The 22,142-nt window shown below is 36.3% G+C and overlaps 1 protein-coding gene across 1 annotated transcript in view; it reads right to left on the bottom strand.

Moving 5' to 3' along the window:
- Positions 1–479: 479 nt before the first annotated feature.
- Positions 480–22,142, bottom strand: part of LOC127165431 (LHFPL tetraspan subfamily member 7 protein) — a 178,959-nt gene continuing 157,296 nt past the window's right edge. The window contains exon 3 of the mRNA XM_051110063.1: positions 480–1,104. Within this exon, the coding sequence (XP_050966020.1) occupies positions 878–1,104 (227 nt within the window). The 3' untranslated portion in view covers positions 480–877. The remainder of the gene's footprint in view (positions 1,105–22,142) is intronic.

Below are 22,142 nucleotides of genomic sequence, written 5' to 3'. Positions count from 1 at the left end.
AATTCAGTACTAGTAGGTGTTACAGTAAAGAACGCAAATGGAGACTTCACAACACATCCTGTTCACTCAGTTAGGGAAAACAAATGGTTTCACTTGTGGGATCATTTCACTTTCAAATAAAGTCCATGCTTGCGGTCCATCCATGGCAGTTTTTTGTAGCAACGGCCTGGTCCGTGCTGTAAATACAGTTCCTTGACGGCCCTCACAGGGTTATGAGAAACAAAATGAAGAAAATACAGACAGATTCCTGTGAATTTAAATCTCGTACGAATGTTTCAGTTTACTTAAGCCACAGTGTTGGTCCTTGAATAGGTGCTAGAAACTGTTCCTTCAAACCTGTTGGATCTAGAATAAGTCCGTTAAAAAAGGGCCTACCGTTTATTTTTTGTTATCCTTTAAATGCATGCTGACAAGTCTCTGTAAAATATTGGAAACTCTTACTCAATTTTCATTTGCTATTTTTGGTTTTGATCCTTGCGAACAAAATTTCAAAAATACTAATTTGCACCATGGTCTATTTTCCGTTATTTTCAGTAGTTAGTCCTCAGAGGTCTTCAATCAAGAACAAAGCTCGAAAATAAATTAAGAAGAAGGGAAAGAAAGACCAAAATCCATATAATCCTTTTCAAATGAGTTTTCACCTGGCAGGTTGAATGTGACGAAAAAAAGACCTTATTGAATTAAGGAAGACGCTACTAGCACAATCAAAAAAAGCAATGAGAATAGAGGGGATGAGGAGTCTTGAGTTCTGCTTCAGAGCAGCAGCATCTTCATGACATCATTGTTAGCAACCACGGCTAATGATGCTGAGACTTTACCGTCTGTTCGACCTCAGATTTATAGTTGGATATTGTAGATGGTGGTGGTCTGTAGTGCTTTATAAAAGAGTGGGCAGTGGGGTGGGTGACAGGTGCTCCTTGGGGGCGTACTTAGCGAAAAAGGGCAGGAAGAGGGTGAGCATGACACCTACGATAGCCAGCATGTAGCCCCATCCTATCTGACACTCCCCGGCGTAGTAGATGTCGGAGTCTCCGCAGAAAGACTTCACCAGGTTGGAGTTGAGACCGAAGGGGTAAACCAGTAAACCAGATCCCATGATGACCACTAGAGCAGAGAGACAGAGAGGAAGCACATGAATTATGGGTGCATTTGGGGGAAGTACACGGTGGAAGAGAAGTATAATAACATTTAGGTGGAAATAACACTACAGGACAATTGTACTTTAAAAAAATTTCAATCAAAACATGTCACGATTGAATACGGAAAATACAGTTTTTATGTATCTTAACACATTTAAATTTTGAACACAAGGGAATTACACTGCTGTTCAAAGGTTTGGGATCAGTAAGATTTTTAAGCTTTTTGTTTCTTTTGCTCATCAAGGCTGCATCTATTTAATCAAAAATATAGAAAAAAAAATATTTTAAAATACTTTAAAATATAATTTATTCCTGTGAAGCAAAGCTGAATTTTCAGCATTACTCCAGTCTTCAGTGTCACATGATCTTTCAGAAATCATTCTAATATGCTGATTTATAATCAGTGTTTGAAACAGTTTTCTGGATTCTTTAATAAATAAAAAGTTAAAAAGAACAGTGTTTATTCACAATAGAAATTTTGTGTTACAATATGCACTACTATTCAAAAATCTGGGGTCAGTAATTTTTTCTTTCTTTTTTTTAAAGAAATTAATATTTTTATTCAGCAAGGATGTGTTAAATGGCTAAAAAGTGATAGTAAAATACTTTAGATATTTAGATATTGTTAGAAAAGATTTATATTTTGAATAAATGCTGTTTTTTTAAAACTTTTTATTCATCAGAGAATAAATGAAAAAAGTATCACAGGTTCCAAAAAAATATTAAGCAGCACAACCATTTTCAACATTGATAATTCAGTGCTGCGTCACAGAAATAAATAATATTTTAAAGTATATTAAAATACAAAACCAATATTAGAAATTGCAGTAATATTTCACAATATTACATTTCTTTCTGTATTTCTGATCTAATAAATGCAGCCTTGATATACAGATAAATGCAGACTCCATTAAAAAGTATTCAAAATCTTACTATTATTTAAATCTTATTATATATGGAAAATATATTATTTGGATGAAATTATATACTGTAGACCCCACAGAAAATACTTTTTAGAATGTGATCAACTAAGTGGTTTTAATATGAGTTGGTTATTGTCAAACATATTTGTTTTATTTTACACAAATAATTAATTCTCAAATAAAACATTAAATAAATGAATACTTTAAACAGCCTACATCAATCAATTAAAATAAAAAGGCATAAAATGCAAAAAAAAAAAAAAAAAAAACAAAACAGCATTATAACTAAAGAAGAAAAAAACAAAAGCAAAATGATAAGTTAAATCTTTTACTAAACATGCTAAATTTTATTAATATATACATTTAAATGTTGCCTTTTTTAAGTTTGGTTGTAAACAGAACAGTTTAATCCAACCAAATTAAATTTTTAGCCTATAATAGACCCTTTTCAGACTCTTTGACACTCTTCCACAGTTATTAATGTTTTAAATATAGTAAAGTGTCTTATATTTTCATTTTTTAATACAGTGGCTGAGGGAGTGACAGAATTTTGACATCTTTCTTTCTTTTGATGACAATCTCTCATTTCTTTTTTTTTGTAAATTCATAGAAACAGTTTTTTCCCTTTGCTTTTGGAGCAAACACAAAGTTATATTTATTGCTGTAACATTTTATAATAAGGTTCATTAATTAACATTAGTCAACTGCATTAGTTAACATGAACTAAGAATGAACAGTACTTCTACAGCATTTAGTAATCTTAGTTCATGTTAATTTCAGCATCTGCTAATGCATTAAAATCACAAGTTGTGTTTGTTAACATTAGTTAATGCACTAACATGAACAAACAATGAACAACAATATTTTTATTAACTAACATTATCAAAGATTAATAAATAGTGTAATAAATACATTTTTCGTTCATGTTAGTTAATACATTAACTAATGTTAACAAAAGTTTTACCATTGTTTCTGTTTACCACTATAGTTTCTCTACCTCCCTATCACTTTTTAGAACTGAAGAAATGTGAAAAGGATTCATACCTCCTTAAAAAAAAACTTCTGATTGGTCATTAATACTTGTAGTAACAATAACAATGCTCAGGGTGGCAGTAGAGATCTGTGTCTCTGCTGAATTGTGCATTAATGAAAGAAAGGCTCAAAATACTGTTTCCAATTTTGCCATGGAAATATCAAATTTACACAAAACCATCAGCCCATGTATGTCTGAAATCAAAATTCATTGAATGATGACTGACAGTCCCCTGAATGTGGGAGGTGTGCGGAGACTGAGGAAAACCATTAGGAGAGTTTCTGGTCGATCCATTTTCTCAGACAGCATCAGTGCTCACTGCCTATGGCAGAACAGATGTGTTAAAATCATTAGCTGTCAAATATCTATTGAATCAGGATCCATTACTATGCTGGCAGAGAACACGTGTCTTTAAAGTGATTGAATTATGGTCACAACAATAAAAGCAATGCTTAACTATTATAAACTGTTAAAAGCTGAATGACTGTTTAATTACTACTATAATAAACATATTGCGAAAACATTTTAAGTAAAACGTTATGAAATAATGTTACACTTACACTACCATTCAAAAGTTCGTGGTCAGTCAGATTTTGTTTTTAAAGAATTAATATTTTTATTCAATAACGATGCATTAAATTGACCAAAAGTGACAGTAAAGAGTGTAATAATATTAAAAAACATTGCTATTTTGAAAATAAATTCTATTCTTTTGAACTTTTTATTTATCAGACAATCCTGTGGAAGCCTGTTTCCGCTACTGAATAAAAAAATTAAAAGATATTGTGAATTGTTATCTTAGAATTCTGACTTTTTTCTCAGAATTGCGTGATACAAACTCACAATTCTGACTTTTTTCTCAGAAATATGAAATTTAAACTCACTTAAACTTAAATTGCTTAAACTTAAATTGCGAGTTATAGCTAGAATTGTGTAATATAAACTTGCAATTCTGAGAAATTAAGTCAGAATTGTGTGATATAAACACAAATCTCTGAACATATCAGGTTTTTTTTTTCTCCTCATAACTGGACTTTATAACTCGCAATTGCAAGTTTGTATCTCATAATTCTGAGAAAAAAAAGTCAGAATTGCAAGATACAAACTCACAATTGCGAGAAATAAAGTCAGAATTGAGAGATATAAACTCACAATTCTGACTTTATTTCCCACAATTGAGAGTTTATATCCCTTAGTTCTGACTTTATATCTAGCAATTGTGCATTTATATCCCACAGGTCTGAGAAAAAAGTCAGAATTGCCAGTTTATATGACACAATTCTGAGAAAAAAAAGTCAGACTTGCGAGATGTAAACTCGAAAAAAAGTCAGAATTGTCAGATAAAAAGTCGCAATTACCATTATTTTTTATTCGGTGGTGCAAACGGGCTTCCATAGAATCCTGAAGAAGTTTCTATAAAAATATTAAGCTAAACTTGGTATGTTAAAATATATTAACAGAAAACATTTATTTTACTCTGTAATAATATTCCACAATATTACAGTTTTTAATGTATTTTTGATCAAATAAATGCAGTCGTAGTAAAAGAGGCTTTCTTCAAAAAAGTTACAAAATCGTACTAAGTTTTACAAATTATTTTTCTCAACATGCCACTGGTGCTGTGCAGTGATGTGATGAACAAGTGTTTCTATATTGAGTATTTTATCATGACTGTCTTGACCAATCAGCATCCAAGATTAGTTTAATCACTGCAAACATCACATGGAAACCCCCAGTACTACTGAAATACTGCATAACGGGTTAATGGCTTAATGGCTATTTTTGCCCAGGGGCGTAGAACATCTTAATTCGTCTATCTGTTATCCCTCTTCAGCCTCTCCACACAAAAAGACCCAGAAGCCCCTCTCATCGCTGCTCCCACACTAAGAACAGTGCTTTTCCTTCAGTTTAATGGCCTCAGATCCAGCTGTGCTCTACATTGGCCTGTGTTTATCAGCGGAGGCCTGACATCTCAAAGCTGCTCTGCTAATGACTTCATAATGTCCTTCTCTATCTTTGACTGTATCCGCACAAAGACGCAGTCAAACGCGACTTCTCGGGCTGAGGGAAATAACTGCTATCAGTGGATGTTTACACTCAGATGACAGAGCATTCAATGAGACTCAACAAGCTATTCAATAAAATTTCATTTCGAAGGCAATCTTCATTGAAAGACACACAGACAGATAGCACAACTGTATGGAGTTTAATTAAAGCGGGTCAAATCAACAAGGGCTTCGCTGCAGAGGCTTGTGAAGCTCAGGGCCAATTGCAGTCTGGATCAGATAAGGGCTTGAGCCCGTGTGTGTGTGTTTGTGTGTGTGAGAGAGTAAGGAATGGAATACTGTGTGACACTTCAAAGTCCAAATCAACTTGTTTCTCAGATTGCACCGTGTTACAAAGTGGACTTGATGGTATTTTAGTCATTTGTTTTCACATGTGGCTTTGATTCACAAATGACGTATAACATGGCCACTTAAACATGGCTAAATTTAGATTCAGGGTCAATGAGTATATAAAGCTAAAAGAGTTTGCTTTAAATACCCAAAAATAAAATTCTGTCATTAATTACTCACCCTCATGTCGTTCCAAACCTGTAAGACCTTCGTTTATCTTCAGAACACAAATTAAGATCTTTTTGATGAAATCCAAGAGCCTTCTGACCCTGTATAGAAATGTTCCCAGGCCCAGAAAGGTAGTAAGGACATCATTAAAATAGTCAATGTGACCTCAGTGGTTCAACGTTAATGTTATGAAGCTTTTGTGCAGAAAGAAAACTTAATTCAACAATGTCTTCTCTTCTGTGTCAATCTCAGCTATGCATTTGTGTGGTGCTACTGACAGAACTTGGATGCGCTGCACCTTGTTTACAAGAAGAAGACGATGTACACTACATAAAACAGTCTTCGTAAAATGTCTGAAGATTTCGACAGAGAGGATAACTTGCAATTTTTTGTCCAGCCTTACAGCATTTGAACCAGAAACTAGATACAATGAACTAAGAGAGATGGACGTTCTATGTCAGAATGTCGGCTCCTGCATCAGCAGCATCACATGCATGCGTTGTGGTACTCTCGTAAATGTGCGCCGACACAGAAGAGAAGAAATTGTTTAATAAAGTTGTTATTTTTGCATGATTGTTTCAAAAAGTTTTCTGGCAACTTCATAACATCTCATAGCTTCCGGGTTGCTGTCTATGCAGGATCAGAAATCTCTCAGATTTCATCAGAAATATCTTAATTTGTGTTCTGAACAGGGTGGGCACGGGTTCTTGACATCCTTGAAAGTTTGTGAATCTGAAAAAACAATTTCAAGGCCCTGGAAAGTTTTTGAAAATAAACATACATATATACAGGTCCTTGAAAGTGCTTGAATTTATTCTGTGCAAGCTTTCTGGAGAAAAAATCCATATTATTCCCGTCCGCACGTATAGCACGTCCGCTAATGTGCTATTTTGCCAACACACCGTGCCCTATGCATACTAGCTTGCTTGATTTTTTTTAGGGTTACCATACGTCCTCTTTTCCCTGGACATGTCCTCTTTTTGGACTTGCAGGATTTCTAAATTGCCCAAAATGTCGCCATTCATTGTGTGCATTTTTGTATTAAGCCCTACGCGGGACTGTTTGCTTGATCATTCTCCCGCTGAATTTTGGACCATTACCGCCTGCTCACGCAGTCATTCTAATACTGAATATAATTTTCACACATCAGGGAGCCGTTATTGTATGCTGAGTATTTAAATCTCTTTTGAATGAGCGGCTATTCACTTTCACTTTCAATTTCGCGATCACACACACTCTGTATAAAGGGGGCACATCTTACAAGATAAGATATGAACATATTTTCTGCTAAGCAGCAAATCCTTCAGCATGATTTGTCAGTCATCTTTCCTTACTCTTGTCTTGATCCATGATCAGTTAAATCTGATTCCTGCAGCTTGTGTTGGATTGTACAGTTGCCAAATCCACATTTTTTTGCATGGAATTGGGCTGACTTTAACCTGGTGCTAAGGATTGATTTTCTCCCGTGGGTTAAGTGTTTGAAATATTGCATAAATTACATTTGACTGAAATGCTTATATTGAAACATTTTGCGTTCTACCTCTGATAAAACTGTTCAAGATGGCGCCTGGTAGGAAGCCTTTTAGCTGTGTTTATAATTAGTCTGCACAAGGGTGACTGTAAAACCATCACTTGGCCAGGTGCAGAGCCGAATATTCTTCAGTTTTATGCAAAACAGAAATAAGACACATAGAATATCAGATCTCTGTCATATGGCCAAAAATAGAGGCAAAAAAGCTTTTTTTGCATAGTTGTGTTTGAAACATGAAAACTGTAACAATGTATCTTACAAGGTAATATGATGTAATCTTGCTCTCACTTAAAATGTGTCTCCACATTAAGTCCTTGAATTTGACGGTATTGGACCTGGAAAGTTCTTGAAAGGTCCTTGAATTTGAAGTTAACCAAAGTATGGGAAACCTGTCTGAAGATAAATGATGGTCTTACGGATTTGGAACAATATGAGGGGGAGTAATTAATGACAGAATGTTCATTTTTGGGTGGACTGAAAAAAGGACCAAAAAAGTCTAGCACCAAAGACAATTTAGTACAGTAAATAATCTAAAGTCAACATGGAAGGGAAGTTGCAATCTTTTTTTCTTTTTTAAAGATGACATATATTAAAATAAAATTGCTTTTTGAACAAGAAAAATGTAGGATGACACTTTTATCCATCCCAAATGGATTGGATCATTACAGTTGATTTTGGATTTCATGGTGCATAAGCTCACCTATCAGCTTCTAAAATGAATGAAAAAAATACTTCCACTTGTTCTTATGCAATCGGTACACCTTGTGATACCATCACAGAGTAGCATAAAATCACCTTCCAGAACATTTTTTATTCACTGTTTCTTGCTTGTGCAATGATCTTGCCAACCCTATCCGGAACACAGAATCCCTGACAATATTCAAGAGACAGCTGAAAACTCCTTTCTTCTGAGAGCACTTAACTGCATCCTACTTCGAAAAAAAAAAAAATAACCTGCACTTTTCCTTAATCTCACCCTGTTCTATCTTGTACTTAATTAACTGTTTGTTGTATTTCTCATTTGCAAGTTGCTTTGGATAAAAGCATCTGCTAAATGACTAAATAAATGTAAATGTAAAAAATATGTTGATTGAAATGCACTTATAGTGGAAATCTATGTGGAATGATACAGTTGCCATACAGACCTTTTATAAACACAAACCAAAGTGTTATAATTAATTTGTAAATAATAGCTAAATAAATAGCTAGTAAATAACAGCTAAATAATTAGTTGATGAAATGTCAAATAAAGAACCAGTTTTGGTTCTTTTTGTCAGTTAAATACATATTAGGGCTGTCAGCGTTAACGCATTTATGCATATAATTAAATAAAAAATCCTAACAGTGTTAAACTAAGCAGAATGCAGAAGACGATCATATCATTTCAAGCTGCTAAAAACAGAGAAAGTTTTCTGTTCAATGATCCAGTAAGTAAAAGCATTCAAACAATCAATCCAAAACAGCGCTAATGTAAACAAAACCAGGCTGATTACATCAGAGCTGGCATATGACATAGGATTTTCATTCCAGTGTGTCTCCACAAGCTCTGTCATATTCTGTGATTGTCTTTGAAGAGTGCGAGAGCATGCTCACACGACATGCTGTGTGAAATATAAACTAAATGGAACGCCAAATCATTCCAGGGTTAAAGGGTTACTTCACCCCAAAATGAAAATTTTGTCATTAATCTCTTACCCCCATGTCGTTCCAAACCCCTAAAAGCTTTGTCCATCTTTGCCCATATTTTGGATGAAAACTGGGAGGTTTGTGACTGCCAGGACCACTGTCAAGACCCAGAAAATATACATCAAAAATGTATCCATGTGGTGCTACTGACACAGAACAGTTTAGCCAGTTTGCGTCCAGTGGATACTGTTTAAAATGGTGCTACGCTGACACGGAGGAGACGAGTCGTTGAATAAAAACGTTTTTTTTTTCTTTGCTTACAGAAAGTATTCTCGTCACTTTATAAAATTCAGATTGAACCACTGATGGCAGATGGACTATTTTGACAAAGTCTGTCATACTTTTCTGGGTCTCGACAATGGTATTTACCTGCCAGTCAATGGGACAGTCACAAACCTCCCGGTTTTTATCCAAAATATCTTAAATTGTGTTCCGAAGATGAACTAAGCTTTTACGGTTTGGAACGACATGGGGGTAAGTGATTAATGACAACATTTTCATTTTGGGGTGGAATAAACCTTAAAGGCTAGAAGGGATACAGCTATGGTCACTGTAAATTTAATTTATTGTTACTTTCCGGCCATAGCTGTATCCCTACGCAAACCATGTTTTCTTGGCTGGATAAAGCAAACAAGCTTCTCACCGGTAAAGTTTTGATGGATGAGGACTGCAATCAAGATAAAGATGACACATTTAGGATAATATTTTGATTTGTCATGTGTATGTTGCTGTGTTTAGTCATTCTGAATTGATCTGTGTACTGTAATATGTAGAGGTCGACAAATGTATCGGTTTTGCCGATTAATCGGCACCAATAGTTGATTGGCGGAACTATCAGTTATCAGCAAAAATCCATGCCGATAGATTTTTCCGGGTTGGGTCCGTTGCTGGAGCGGCTGAGATATGTATGCAATTTCAGTACTGTGGCCTTTGTGTAGAATAGCTTGATTGTTGATGTAATAGTAACACTAAGATTGATAAAAGCTGTAGAATAGAAGTATTGTTCCTTATTAGAGTGTGATAATTTCAGCATTTACTGATATATTTTAAAACTTTAACTTTAATGAACAATGAACTAACTGTAATGATCAATATATAATTAATATTAATATTTTTATTTATTTACAAAGTATGTTTCAGTAGGCTACTTTTTTTTTTTTTTAAATAGTAGAGTACTATTTATTTCCGTTTAGTATCTATTTTAAAAACTATTGGTCGATTGATCGTATCGGCCAGTGTGGTCCAACCTAGTTATCGGTATCGGTAAAATCCAATGTCGGTCGACCTCTAGTAATATGTATAAGCAATCAGTTCAAAGCAGTTGTTTTTTTGGGGTGTCTCCATGGGTCTATTTACACCTGGTCACTTCATGCGTTTTCTCTGATCGAATATCTATCTGATTTGTTAAATGTTTCCATTTACACTTGACGACATAAATGTCTTCGCAAAACGTATATAATTCCGGTCTTCAATTCCCGCACTATAGGCAAATTAAACAGAGTTCACGTCAACGTAAGCAACAGATATGCGCTGCATTTCATGCTATTTTATTCATCAACAGCTAATTTCAAGATGAAAGACCACAACAGGAGAGAGTGTGGCATCAGCACTGGAAAGATAGGCTAGTCTGACTACTTTTAATTAAGATGATTGTGTGTTGAGTGTCTGCGACTTACTTTCAGTGTCATTTGTGGCAGTTTTCATATTAGCTTGCTGAAGAGATACTCAGCTACTCATCCGCAGTGATGCTTATTGCATTAGCACTGTCATATCTGACTATAACATGCCGTATAGCTTGTAAAATGCAGTTAAACGTTAATTATTTTAATATTTTGGGAGGAGTAAAATCTGCATATGTGGTTTCAACAACCAGATGCATTTACACTTGTCCAGTTTCGTCTGGAACACGGCCCAGACCACCTACTGAAGTGGTTTGAGCGATCAGATTTAAATGTGTCTCGAAAGTGATTCGGAGGGCATTTACACCCGGTCTTTTCATGATCAGACAGCTATCCGATCAGAGAAAACACATGGAGTGACCAGGCGTAAACAGGCCCCATGTGGCCCTTTTTAGTATTTCAATGTGACTTACTTTTTTTTAGAGTGTGCTTTGCTGTGCATAAATGTATATGGACTTGATATATCACCTATGTAAGAATCACCCTTCGAACAATTGGTTTAGTTTGCTGGATATATACAAAATGAAAATGTTAAACAAGATAAATGGTATATATCATGACAAACATCAAATCATCCTGCTGATTACTTGTAATGATTGTATGTTAACTTTGTGTGAGGAAAGACTGAAATTTAGTCATTATTCACTAATAATGTTTCCTCTCCACCAAAGCTCTGAAAAGATCTCAGAATCTCATTGGTGTCCAAAACAATACACAACAAATGCTACTGGCTCTAGCATGTGTTGGAAGGGAATGGATGGGAATGGAAACAAAGTCCCTTTTGGCTTATGTTCACACTGTCAGTTTTTGGAACTGACAACAACAATTACTTAGGTGTGAGACTCGAAATGTCCTGTTCACACAGCACCTTACAATAGTGGCTTGAATGAGTAACCGAAGTCAAGCCTGTATTCTATTTGTGACTATCACCTGATGTAACCATAGAGACAGTGACTAAAGTAATATCAAAGAAGGTGCATCCACAAAAAAGTCTCACCACATTTGACAACTACTGTGTGAACATGGCCAAAAATCAGCTAACAGGTTGGAACAGCATAAGAGTGAGTAAATCATGACAGGACTTTCATTTTTGGATGATCTATCCCTTTAATCTTTGTCCAGTGATTGATTTTTGCAAGTGTGAGTGTTGTAGCCAGAGCGAGATGCATAACATCGGCTATGCCGTCAACATCTGTCCTCCAATCTTCAAAGCTAGATATATCATGCAACTATATTCTATCTTCTCTCTAATTTAAACATTTTCTTAGTCTCCTATATGAGCACTGTGTTTGGTGTTGAAAGGTTATGGGTTTTGTGGCATATGTTATCTGTCCTATTCCCATCCTCAATCTTAAAGCAATACAGAGCCACAGAAGCTCATTTCTTGCTTGGCAGGGTTGACTAACCACACATACATGCGACCTGTGGCCGCTGCTGTAATCCACTGGCAAAATGTGCTTTGGTGACAAATGATTTGATGATGAGATTCAGTGAATAGTGTAATAACATTCTAACCTGTGCCTCTCGTGGCGCGCGTCTCACAGGGCTCGATTCTGAATCTGCTCGCTCAGACCACAGCAGAGAGTTTCCAGCACAGCCATTCATTATGACATGTTCATTGGACGTGATGAGGTCAGTGTCACCATCACTTTGAATGATAGCGCTGTACGGATCTCTTTGGGGACAATGGGAGATACGTGAGAACCGAGGCTGAACTGCACCAAAAAGTATGTGGACTTGCTGTTCGTGATTGAATTGCAACTGAGAATGAGTTTGAAGTGTTAACTGTGAATTCAATTTAACTTTATAATTAAAAAAGACTTGTTCTCCAAAATTTGAAGAGGGTTTAAAATTCATTACATGTATTGAAAGCGTTATTTAAATCTACATATGCTGATTTTGGAGCAATTCAGGGAATTCAAGCAGCGGCTGCATGGAATAGGGAAACAAAAACAAAGAAAGAACAGCAACAGAGCTAAAAACAGACCTCAACCCTGAGTCCATACCAGTTTGCCATTCAGACAGTTTGTACTGTTACAATAACTGGTAATTATAAGTGTATTTTAAGTGGGTATTTTCTGGTTGACAGCATATATTTGGTATTTGTTGTTTAATACATTAAATTAATTTTTTCACTTCCTGAAGTAGCTGTGCTAATGTTTCAAAAATATATTGGCTATCATTGCAATATACAGTTGAGGTCAAAGGTTTACATACACCTTGCAGAAACTGCAAAATGTTTATTATTTTACCAAAATAAGAAGGATCACAATGTTCACAAGTCCCTTGTTTGTCCTGAACTGCCCGCTGTTCTTCAGAAAAATCCTTCATGTCCCACAAATTCTTTGGTTTTCCAGAATTGTTGTGTATTTGAACCCTTTCCAACAATGACTGTGTGATTTTGGGATCCATCTTTTTACACTGAGGACAACTGAGGGATCATATGCAACTATTACAGAAGGTTCAGATGCTCCAGAAGAGAAAACAATGCATTAAGAGCCAGGGGGTGAAAACTTTTGAACAGAATGAAGATGTGTACATTTTTCTTATTTTGCCTAAATATCACATTTTTTTTCATTTAGTACTGCCTTTCACAAGCTACAGAAGATACTTACATGTTTCCCAGAAGACAAAATAAGTTTAATTTACCCTAATCTTTTTTTTTCTTGTAGACTACATATGAAGAGTTCAGATGCAAAACCAGCTAAATCCATCTGACGGCTTTCTTTAAAAAATTCATTTTTATAAGGCTCAGATGTATGGGTTTCTATGTAAGTACCGGAACTTCAGATTGGGCTAAGGCTGGTATTTTAGCGAGTTTGAAGAAAAAGTATTTGATGGACGTATAATATGTGTCGAGAGCATTCACTCAGTATCATTATCTCATTTATGACCGAGACGGCTTTTAGCTGGTTTTGCATCTGAACTCTTCATATAAACTTCTTTCATGTGAAATATCTTATTCCGGTCAGTACTAAATAAAAAATAGCATGCATTTTGTATGATCCCTCTTATTTTGGTAAAATACTTAACATTTTGCAGATACTGCACGGTGTATGTAAACTTTTGACCTCGGTTGATTCAATTATACTGATAATGTTGAATGATAATCACTAATTTTATCCCTAGATACTGTCGACGATACTTTAATTTAAAATACTGCCTTTATGTGGTTTCCACATAAAGTTGGAGATTGTTTGAATATTTATGTTTTGTGCATGATTAATGGATTAATCTATAATTACAGAAATTTGTGATTAATTTATTTAGTTTTTAAATAGATCAACAGCAGCAATGTTCAATATTTTCTCTCCAAACTTGTAAGTAAATAATTCAGGTGATAGGCCTAGAAGGAATCTGGAAACTTCATTTATATTTTATATTTATACACTATATATATATATATATATATCGGAGTAAATGAGTAAAATTCTGTGGAAAAGATTTGTAGATTTAAATAAACACAAAAAAGACAGGAATATGTTCAATTTCTATGGAAATGTGAGTTACGTGGACGACAGGAGTTCAGCTAATAGAAAAGAAGTGAAACCCCTGCGCTGAACATTAAACAACATCTCAAACTTGCTCTAAGTTTTAAGCTGCACTTGAGACTATACTAACTACAGACTTCTCTCTTTCTCTCTCTTTACTCTCGCCGCATATGATCTGAGAGCCTCATGAGTAATGAGGCTGTACAAACAGTGCAAACTCCTTCTGAAGCTCAATTTCTCAAACACACACTCACACTCATATAGAGTAAACAGACGAGCAGAAACAGGCTGTCTTCACACCCCCAGCCCTGTCTCTGTAAATACAGCTCTAGCGTAGTGACTGAGACTCTAATGATACTTAATTATCGAGCAGCACTGCAGCCAGTGCTGTGGTCTCTTTGAGCCTCTGAATCTTTCACAAATTACAGCGCAAACTGCTAAACTTTCAGATGAAGAGCGAATTCAGTTAAGTTATGCAGTGTACATCTGAGAACAGGCCTGAAGGATGGTGCAGCACTCTAACTTGTTGGGATGCGGGAGAAGTGAGTTTGAATCTGGCTCATGCCATTTCCTAAACACTTTTCCCCTCTTTCTTGTTTTATCACAGCTCCTCTCTCACCATGCATTGCACCACAATCCATCCAAAAATGTAGAGGGGGTCCTCTGGAAGCTTTCAAGATGACCTGAAATTATTTAAAATTATTTAAAATGTTTAATCTAAGTAATTACATGATGTGTCGATTAATTAATCTAATCGAAAAATAAATTTGACTGTAAAAATACCCACAAAAGATTATTTAAAGATATAGTGTTCAATGAGAAAGTAGCATGTAGACATTACAAATTATAGCTTTAGAAAGAAATATTTTATATTTTATTTAATTCAGCATTAACTTTTCTTTTAACTGCGTTAAAATATTTTATTTGGCTTATTTTTCATAAGTAATTAATTTGTTAATTAAACTGACAGCACTATTTAAAATGATTCAAAACAATCATTCAAATAAAATTAAACAACCCAAAATGATCATATTTATTATTTCAAACGACCCCTTTATGTCGCAATTACCTGATACACTGACCAAAATTATAAACGCAACATTTTTGTTTTTGCCCCAATTTTTTTAAGAGTTGAACTCAAAGATTTAGGACTTTTTCTATGTACACAAAAGGCGTATTTCTCTCAAATATTGTTCACAAATCTGTCTAAATCTGTGTTAGTGAGCACTTCTCCTTTGCCAAGATAATCCATCCAGCTCACAGATCTATCAAGATGCTGATTAGACAGCATGATTACTGCACAGGTGTGCCTTAGGCTGGCCACAATAAAAGGCCACTCTAAAATGTACTGTTTTACTGTATTGGGGGCATCTGGGGGGTCCGGAACCAGTCAGTATCTGGTGTGACCACGATTTGCCTCACGCAGTGCAATGCATCTCCTTCGCACAGAGTTGATCAGGTTGTTGATTGTGGACTGTGGAATGTTGGTCCACTCCTCTTCAATGGCTGTGCGAAGTTGTTGGCAGGAACTGGAACACGCTGTCGTATACGCCGATCCAGAGCATCCCAAACATGCTCAATGGGTGACATGTCCAGTGAGTATGCTGGCCATGCAAGAACTGGGATGTTTTCAGTTTTCAGCGGAATTGTGTACAGATCCTTGCAACATGGGGCCGTGCATTATCATGCTGCAACATGAGGTGATGGTCGTGGATGAATGGCACAACAATGGGCCTCAGGATCTCGTCACGGTATCTCTGTGCATTCAGAATGCCATCAATAAAATGCATCTGTGTTCGTTGTCCATAACATACGCCTGCCCATACCATAACCCCACCGCCACCATGGGCCACTCAATCCACAATGTTGACATCAGCAAACCGCTCACCCACACAACGCCATACACGCTGTTTGCCATCTGCCCTGTACAGTGAAAACCGGAATTCATCCGTGAAGAGAGCACCTCTCCAAAGTGCCACTGAATGTGAGCATTTGCCCACTCGAGTCGGTTATGATGACAAACTGCAGTCAGGTCAAGACCCCAATTAGGACGACGAGCATGCAGATGAGCTTCCCTGAGATGATTTCTGACAGTTTGTGCAGAAATTTGGTTATGCAAACCGACTGTTGCAGCAGCTGTCTTGGTGGCTGGTCTCAGACAATTTTGGAGGTGAAGATGCTGGATGTGGAGGTCCTGGGCTGGTGTCACACATGGTCTGTGGTTGTAAGGCCGATTGGATGTACTGCCAAATTCTCTGAAACGCCTTTGGAAACGGCTTATGGTAGAGAAATGAACATTTAATTCACGGGCAACAGCTCTGGTGGACATTCCTGCAGTCAGCATGCCAATTGCACGTTCCTTCAAAACTTGCAACATCTGTGGCATTGTGCTGTGTGATAAAACTGCACATTTTATAGCCTAAGGCACACCTGTGCAATAATCATGTCTAATCACCATCCTAATACGCCACACCTGTGGGGAGGACATAGAAAAAGTCTTAGATCTTTGAGTTCAGCTCATTAAAAATGGGGGCAAAAACAAAAGTGCTGCGTTTATAATTTTGGTCAGTGTATTTTTTTTTTAACTTTGCGGTGCAAACGGGTTACTTTATTTTACTGGAACTGTTAACAAATCGGTATCTGGAGAACCAGAAAAAGAAAAAAGTTGAAGTGTGTCTCTCTGTTCAGAGTTTGACTTTGTTTGGTGAACCATCAAAGCGTCTTAATATTCTTCACAGGTGTGTGGATTAGTATCAGACCTTTCCAAACGAATCTCCACTGTCATCTTATGCATTCACGAACAGCTACAACTTATGACCAGACAAATAAATGGTTAGCCAAACTTTATTACCCATAATTCTCTTGGTGACTCTGCACTATATCCAACAACGGGCTGATTTAGAGGCCTGTCTCTGAGCTGTTGGCAGGCAGTCTAACTGTTCCCTAATGCATTTAGAGTTAATTAGACAGCAGTGAATGCCACCCAGATTGAGTCAGGCCATCCAGGAGTCCTCTCAGTCCCTGCATGATGGCTTCATTACAGCTGCTCTGCATCTCAGCTCATCTTTGCTCCTGCAAACCACACAACTTCTGTCTCTGGTCAAAATGAATTAACAGTAGGAGTGGGATGTTGTGATTTGGTTAGTGTTGGGAGGAGCACAGGACTGGATTGAGTTACATTTGAGGGGGGAGAGAGAGAAAGACGCTCAGGATGTCGGTCTAGCTTGTCGTAACAGGCTTAATCAGCTGAAGATCACATCTCTGCATGATTACTGCTACCACTATTCACGATTCTACAAACACATGGTTTCCTTTTTTGCTTTCTTTTTTTTGTATCTAAATGAGCACTTCCAATGTTTTTACACTGTACAATCTCTTGTACTCTCTTGTACATAATATAATATACCATTTAAAAGTTTGGGTCAGTAAGATTTTTTTTAAAAGGTATTTAATAAAATGCTTCATTTAATTGAACAAAAACACAGTTAAAATGTGAAATATTATTACAATATATAGTAAAATACTGTTATTTAAAATAACATTTTAAAATGCAATTTATTCCTGTGATAGCAAAGCTGAATTTAAGTGCTCAAAAAACATTTCTTCTTCATACCTATGTTGCTTAAAAGAGTTGTTCACTTCATAAATAGAAATTTCCTGGTAATTTACTCACCTCATGCCATCCAAGATGATCTTTCTTTCTTCAGTTGAAAAGAAATTAAGGTTTTTGAGAAAAACATTCCAGGATTTTTCTCCATATAGTGGTTGAAGGTCCAAATTGCAGTTTCAATGCAGCTTCAAAGGATTCTATACAATCCCAGTCAAGGAATAAGGGTCTTATCTACCGTAACGGTCATTTTCTAAAATAAAAATAGAACATTTATATACTTTTTAACCACAAATGCTCATCTTGCACTAGCATATGCATTACATAATCACGTACGTGTGATGTAGGCAGAAGCACTGACCCAGTGTTTACAAACTGTGTGCAAAGAAAGTCCACAACGATGTTGGATGACCACGCATGCATTTCTAGATAAGACCCTTGTTCCTAAACTGGGATTGTGTAGAGCCCTTTGAAGCTGCGTTGAAACTGCAATTTGGACCTTCGACCCGTTGTTGAAACCCACCCTATGGAGAAAAATTCTGGAATGTTTTCCTCAAAAACCTTAATTTCTTTTCGACTGAAGAAAGAAAGACAGGAACACCTTGGATGACATGGAGGTGAATAAATGATCAGGACATTTTTATTCTGGATGTAAACTAATCCTTTAATATTTTAGGAAATTTGTGACACACTATTGTCAAGATTCTTTGACAAATAGAAAGTTCAAAAGAACAGCTTTTTATTTATTTATTTTTTTAAATAGAAATCTTTTGTAACTATCAGTCTCTGTGGATCAACTTAATCCATCCTCTAGCTGAATAAAAGTATTAATTTCTTTAAAATAATATAATATTTATAGAAATAATCATTTATAGAAAATAATATAATATTTATGAAATTTTAATTTCATTTCATTAATTGATCTTCCAATTGAGAACTTTCTGAACACTCAAAGGAAGTTTATGTCAGATTTAGTTTATATTTAGTGTGAACTTTGTTTATGCAAACTACATCTAAGCCACATATGCACACACACACACACACACACACACAACAGATATAGACAATACATTGGAGGAAAAAAGAGCAAAAGACAGTCCAAATATAAGGACAAACGTTGCCATGCTTATCTTTTCTGAGCTATGAATCTTCTTTGAAGCCAGTAGGCTCCCACACACACACTTTCATATAAACAATGAATAGGCATGAGGGAAATGGGTCTCCCCGTGAGCGTGTGTACGTGTGTGTGTCTATGAGATTCGTCGCCCTCATAGTCATCAGCTGTCTGTTGTTCTCTTCCTCAGGGTGGTGGGTGCACCTACAGTATCTATCCTGCAGATTTAGCAAAACAACAATTAATGCTCAGTATTTGCTCTGTAGGTACCACAGAGAAACCGCTAGCTCATGCAAAAATATCCTGGATGCAAAAGATATAGCCTTATATACAGTACATAGTTTTTGTTTTCCATGTAAATATATTTAAAGGGTTGGAATAAAAGCACGAGAAAGGTATAAATATATAAAAGTCTAATAAATCTTTATTTGCCGGCCCTGCTCTGGTTTATTTGCTGAGGCTGGTGTGCTTGTCAATGATGAAGCGAGGTGACATACGGCATATGCTGAGGGGCTCCACCAAAGCACAGAAATATTGTTTAATTACGCCTCCACGACGCTGCAATATATCAAAACCACTTTTTCTAAAGCTGTTCTTGCTTTTGCTTTTGCCTCTTTGCCTAAATTCTTTGTTGCATCTTTCTTTCTCCCTCTTTTATTGATGGAGAATGCATAACACAACACAAAAGGACAGGCACTCAACCTCTACCACTGCCTTTGCAATCATTTTCAATGCTTTTTTTGATCTTTTATTGTCGATCAGAAGGATTGGCAGCAAAAATAAGTATTTTTAAATAAGTATAATTGCAAACAGAAATCTATGGATGTATGCCTCATATGAACCTCCCTAAACACAAACAATGATGTCCATGTAAATGAGTTTGTTTCCTTATCAGAACAGATTTGGAGAAATTTTGCATTACATCACTTGCTCACCAATGGATCCTCTGCAGTGAATGGGTGCCGTCAGAATGAGAGTCCAAACAGCTGATAAAAACATCACAGTAATCCACAAGTAACCCACATGACTCCAATCCATCAATTAATGTCTTGTGAAGTGAAAAGCTGCATGTTTGTAATAAACAAATCTATCATTAAAGAAGAACTCCACTTCCAGAACAAAAATTTACAGATAATGTACTTACCCTCTTGTCATCCAAGATGTTCATGTCTTTCTTTCTTCAGCCGTAAAGAAATTATGTTTTTTAAGGGAAACATTTCGGGATTTTTCTCCATATAATGGACTGATATGGTGCCCAGAGTTTGAACTTCCAAAATGCAGTTTAAATGCGGCGTCAAAGGGCTCTAAACGATCCCAGCCGAGGAAGAAGGGTCTTATCTAGCGAAACGATTGGTTATTTTCATAAAAAAAAAAAAAAAATTTAAATACTTTTTAATCTCAAACACTCGTCTTGTCTTTCTCTTCCTGAACTCTGTGTATTCTGGCTCGAGACAGTTAGGGTATGTCTAAAAACTCCAATCGTATTTTCCCCTTAACTTCAAAAATCACTTCAAAATCATCCTACATCAATGCAGAAGTACCGACACAGGCTTTGCAAAGTGAACATGCAAAAAAGATCAAACACCCTTAACAAAAAAGGTAAAACAGTGATATAGGACGATTTTGACGTTGTTTTTCAACATACCCTAACTGTATTGACCTGGATTACACAGATTACATGCATGCGCATCACAGAACAGGACAAGATGAGCATTTAAGATGAAAAAGTATATAAACTGTCAATTTGTTTCGAAAATGACTGATTGTTGCACTAGGTAAGACCCTTCTTCCTCGGAGCCATTTGAAGCCGCATTTAAACTGCATTTTGGAAGTTCAAACTCGGGGGCTCCATTGATCTCCACTATATGGAGAGAAATTCTGAAATGTTTTTATTCTGGAATGTTTTTCTCAAGAAAGATAATTTCTTTATGACTGAAGAAAGAAAGACATGAACATCTTGGATGACAAGGGGGTGAGTACATTATCTGTTTTTGTTGAAAACAGTGAACTTCTTTAATCCTTTAAGTATTTCTGTGCCGAAAGCATCACTAAATAGAATTAGAAAGACTGACTGTTTTCGAACAGGTTTCCCGGACACGCCCCCAGTCTGCCATTGGTCGGAAAAAACAGATGCTCTCACCCCAAACTGGTGCTGTTGATGGAGCTTATGTTGACGAACACGAAAACGAAGCAACGTTTTGATAGCACAGTAGAGCCACGTTGTTTACATTTTCAGGAAAACGCAAAATTTAGCAAAAAATAGAAGTAAAATTCTAAATTTTACTAGTGCTCTCAGACTTCTGGACCCCAGTGTACTCACACAAACACTTTCATCATCCTGTAAGTCATTTCCAAGTGTAAGTCTCAATAATGAGAGGAGGCGATGTGGTGGAGGGAAAGCACACATCTCTTGGAAATTGCTATTCATTGGAGGTGGACCGGGAGCTATTTCCATTTCCCTGCGCAGGCGGCCAGCTGACCCTCCGCTCCCCTCCACTCTCTCTCTCTCTCTCTCTCTCTCTCTCTCTCTCCGCCTGTCGCTCAATCAGCCTGAGAAAGAGACGAGAGGAGGAGCACCCTCAAATGTCCAATATTACATTACATTACAGACTTGGCTGATTTTCAGAGCTCCATCTGTGTGTGTATGGTTGAATATGATTAAAAAACAGCACACTTTTTTAATATCAAAAAGCTGACGAAATAAAATATTGGAGGTTTCTATCTAAAACAGACACTGAAGTACAGCAAATCTAATCATGGCACATGCATTATTCTGTATAAAGCAGAGAGCTGGAGGTCTGGGGATTGTGAGAAAGCGTTCGTAATGACTGCATTTGTCAAATTCTGGCGAGTGGAGTCTGATTTTCTGCGCTCACTCCAATCATAATTACATCTGAAGTGTTTACTGTCTGTCAGAGTCATTCGTTATGAGGGTCATCTCAGAGATACAGCGACGGGGAACAACTGCACAACACATGAAAAGCTATAAAAGCTCAATGAAAGAACGGAGGAAGAAAGAAAGAAGAGAGTGGAAGCGAAATAGTCTGATTGAAAAACAGCGCCTGAGTGCTAAGGACAAACGATAACAGGAATAATAAGGGAATCAAGCGAAAGACTTGACAAAAGCTATCAACAAGAGAATGCTTCTTTAAAATGCTCAATACAAGCCGAATCGAAAGCGAAAACAGCTCTTCTGTAGTCTAAAAAAAAGTGCACGCTTGAGTGAAACTTACATTTTAAAATTATTTGAAAGTGTTTCAAATATATTTTGTGAATAATAAGATAAAATTAAGATTTATATACATTTTATATTATAGTGCTATTCCAATTTTGGTGCAAATGATGTTAGGCAGACTACCTAATTTGCTGAACTAT

The sequence above is a fragment of the Labeo rohita genome, chromosome 5, assembly GCF_022985175.1.
Source record: "Labeo rohita strain BAU-BD-2019 chromosome 5, IGBB_LRoh.1.0, whole genome shotgun sequence".
Taxonomy (NCBI): Eukaryota; Metazoa; Chordata; class Actinopteri; order Cypriniformes; family Cyprinidae; genus Labeo; species Labeo rohita.
The sequence above is the reverse complement of the archived record's forward strand: the minus strand, read 5'-3'. Positions and strand labels throughout refer to the sequence as shown.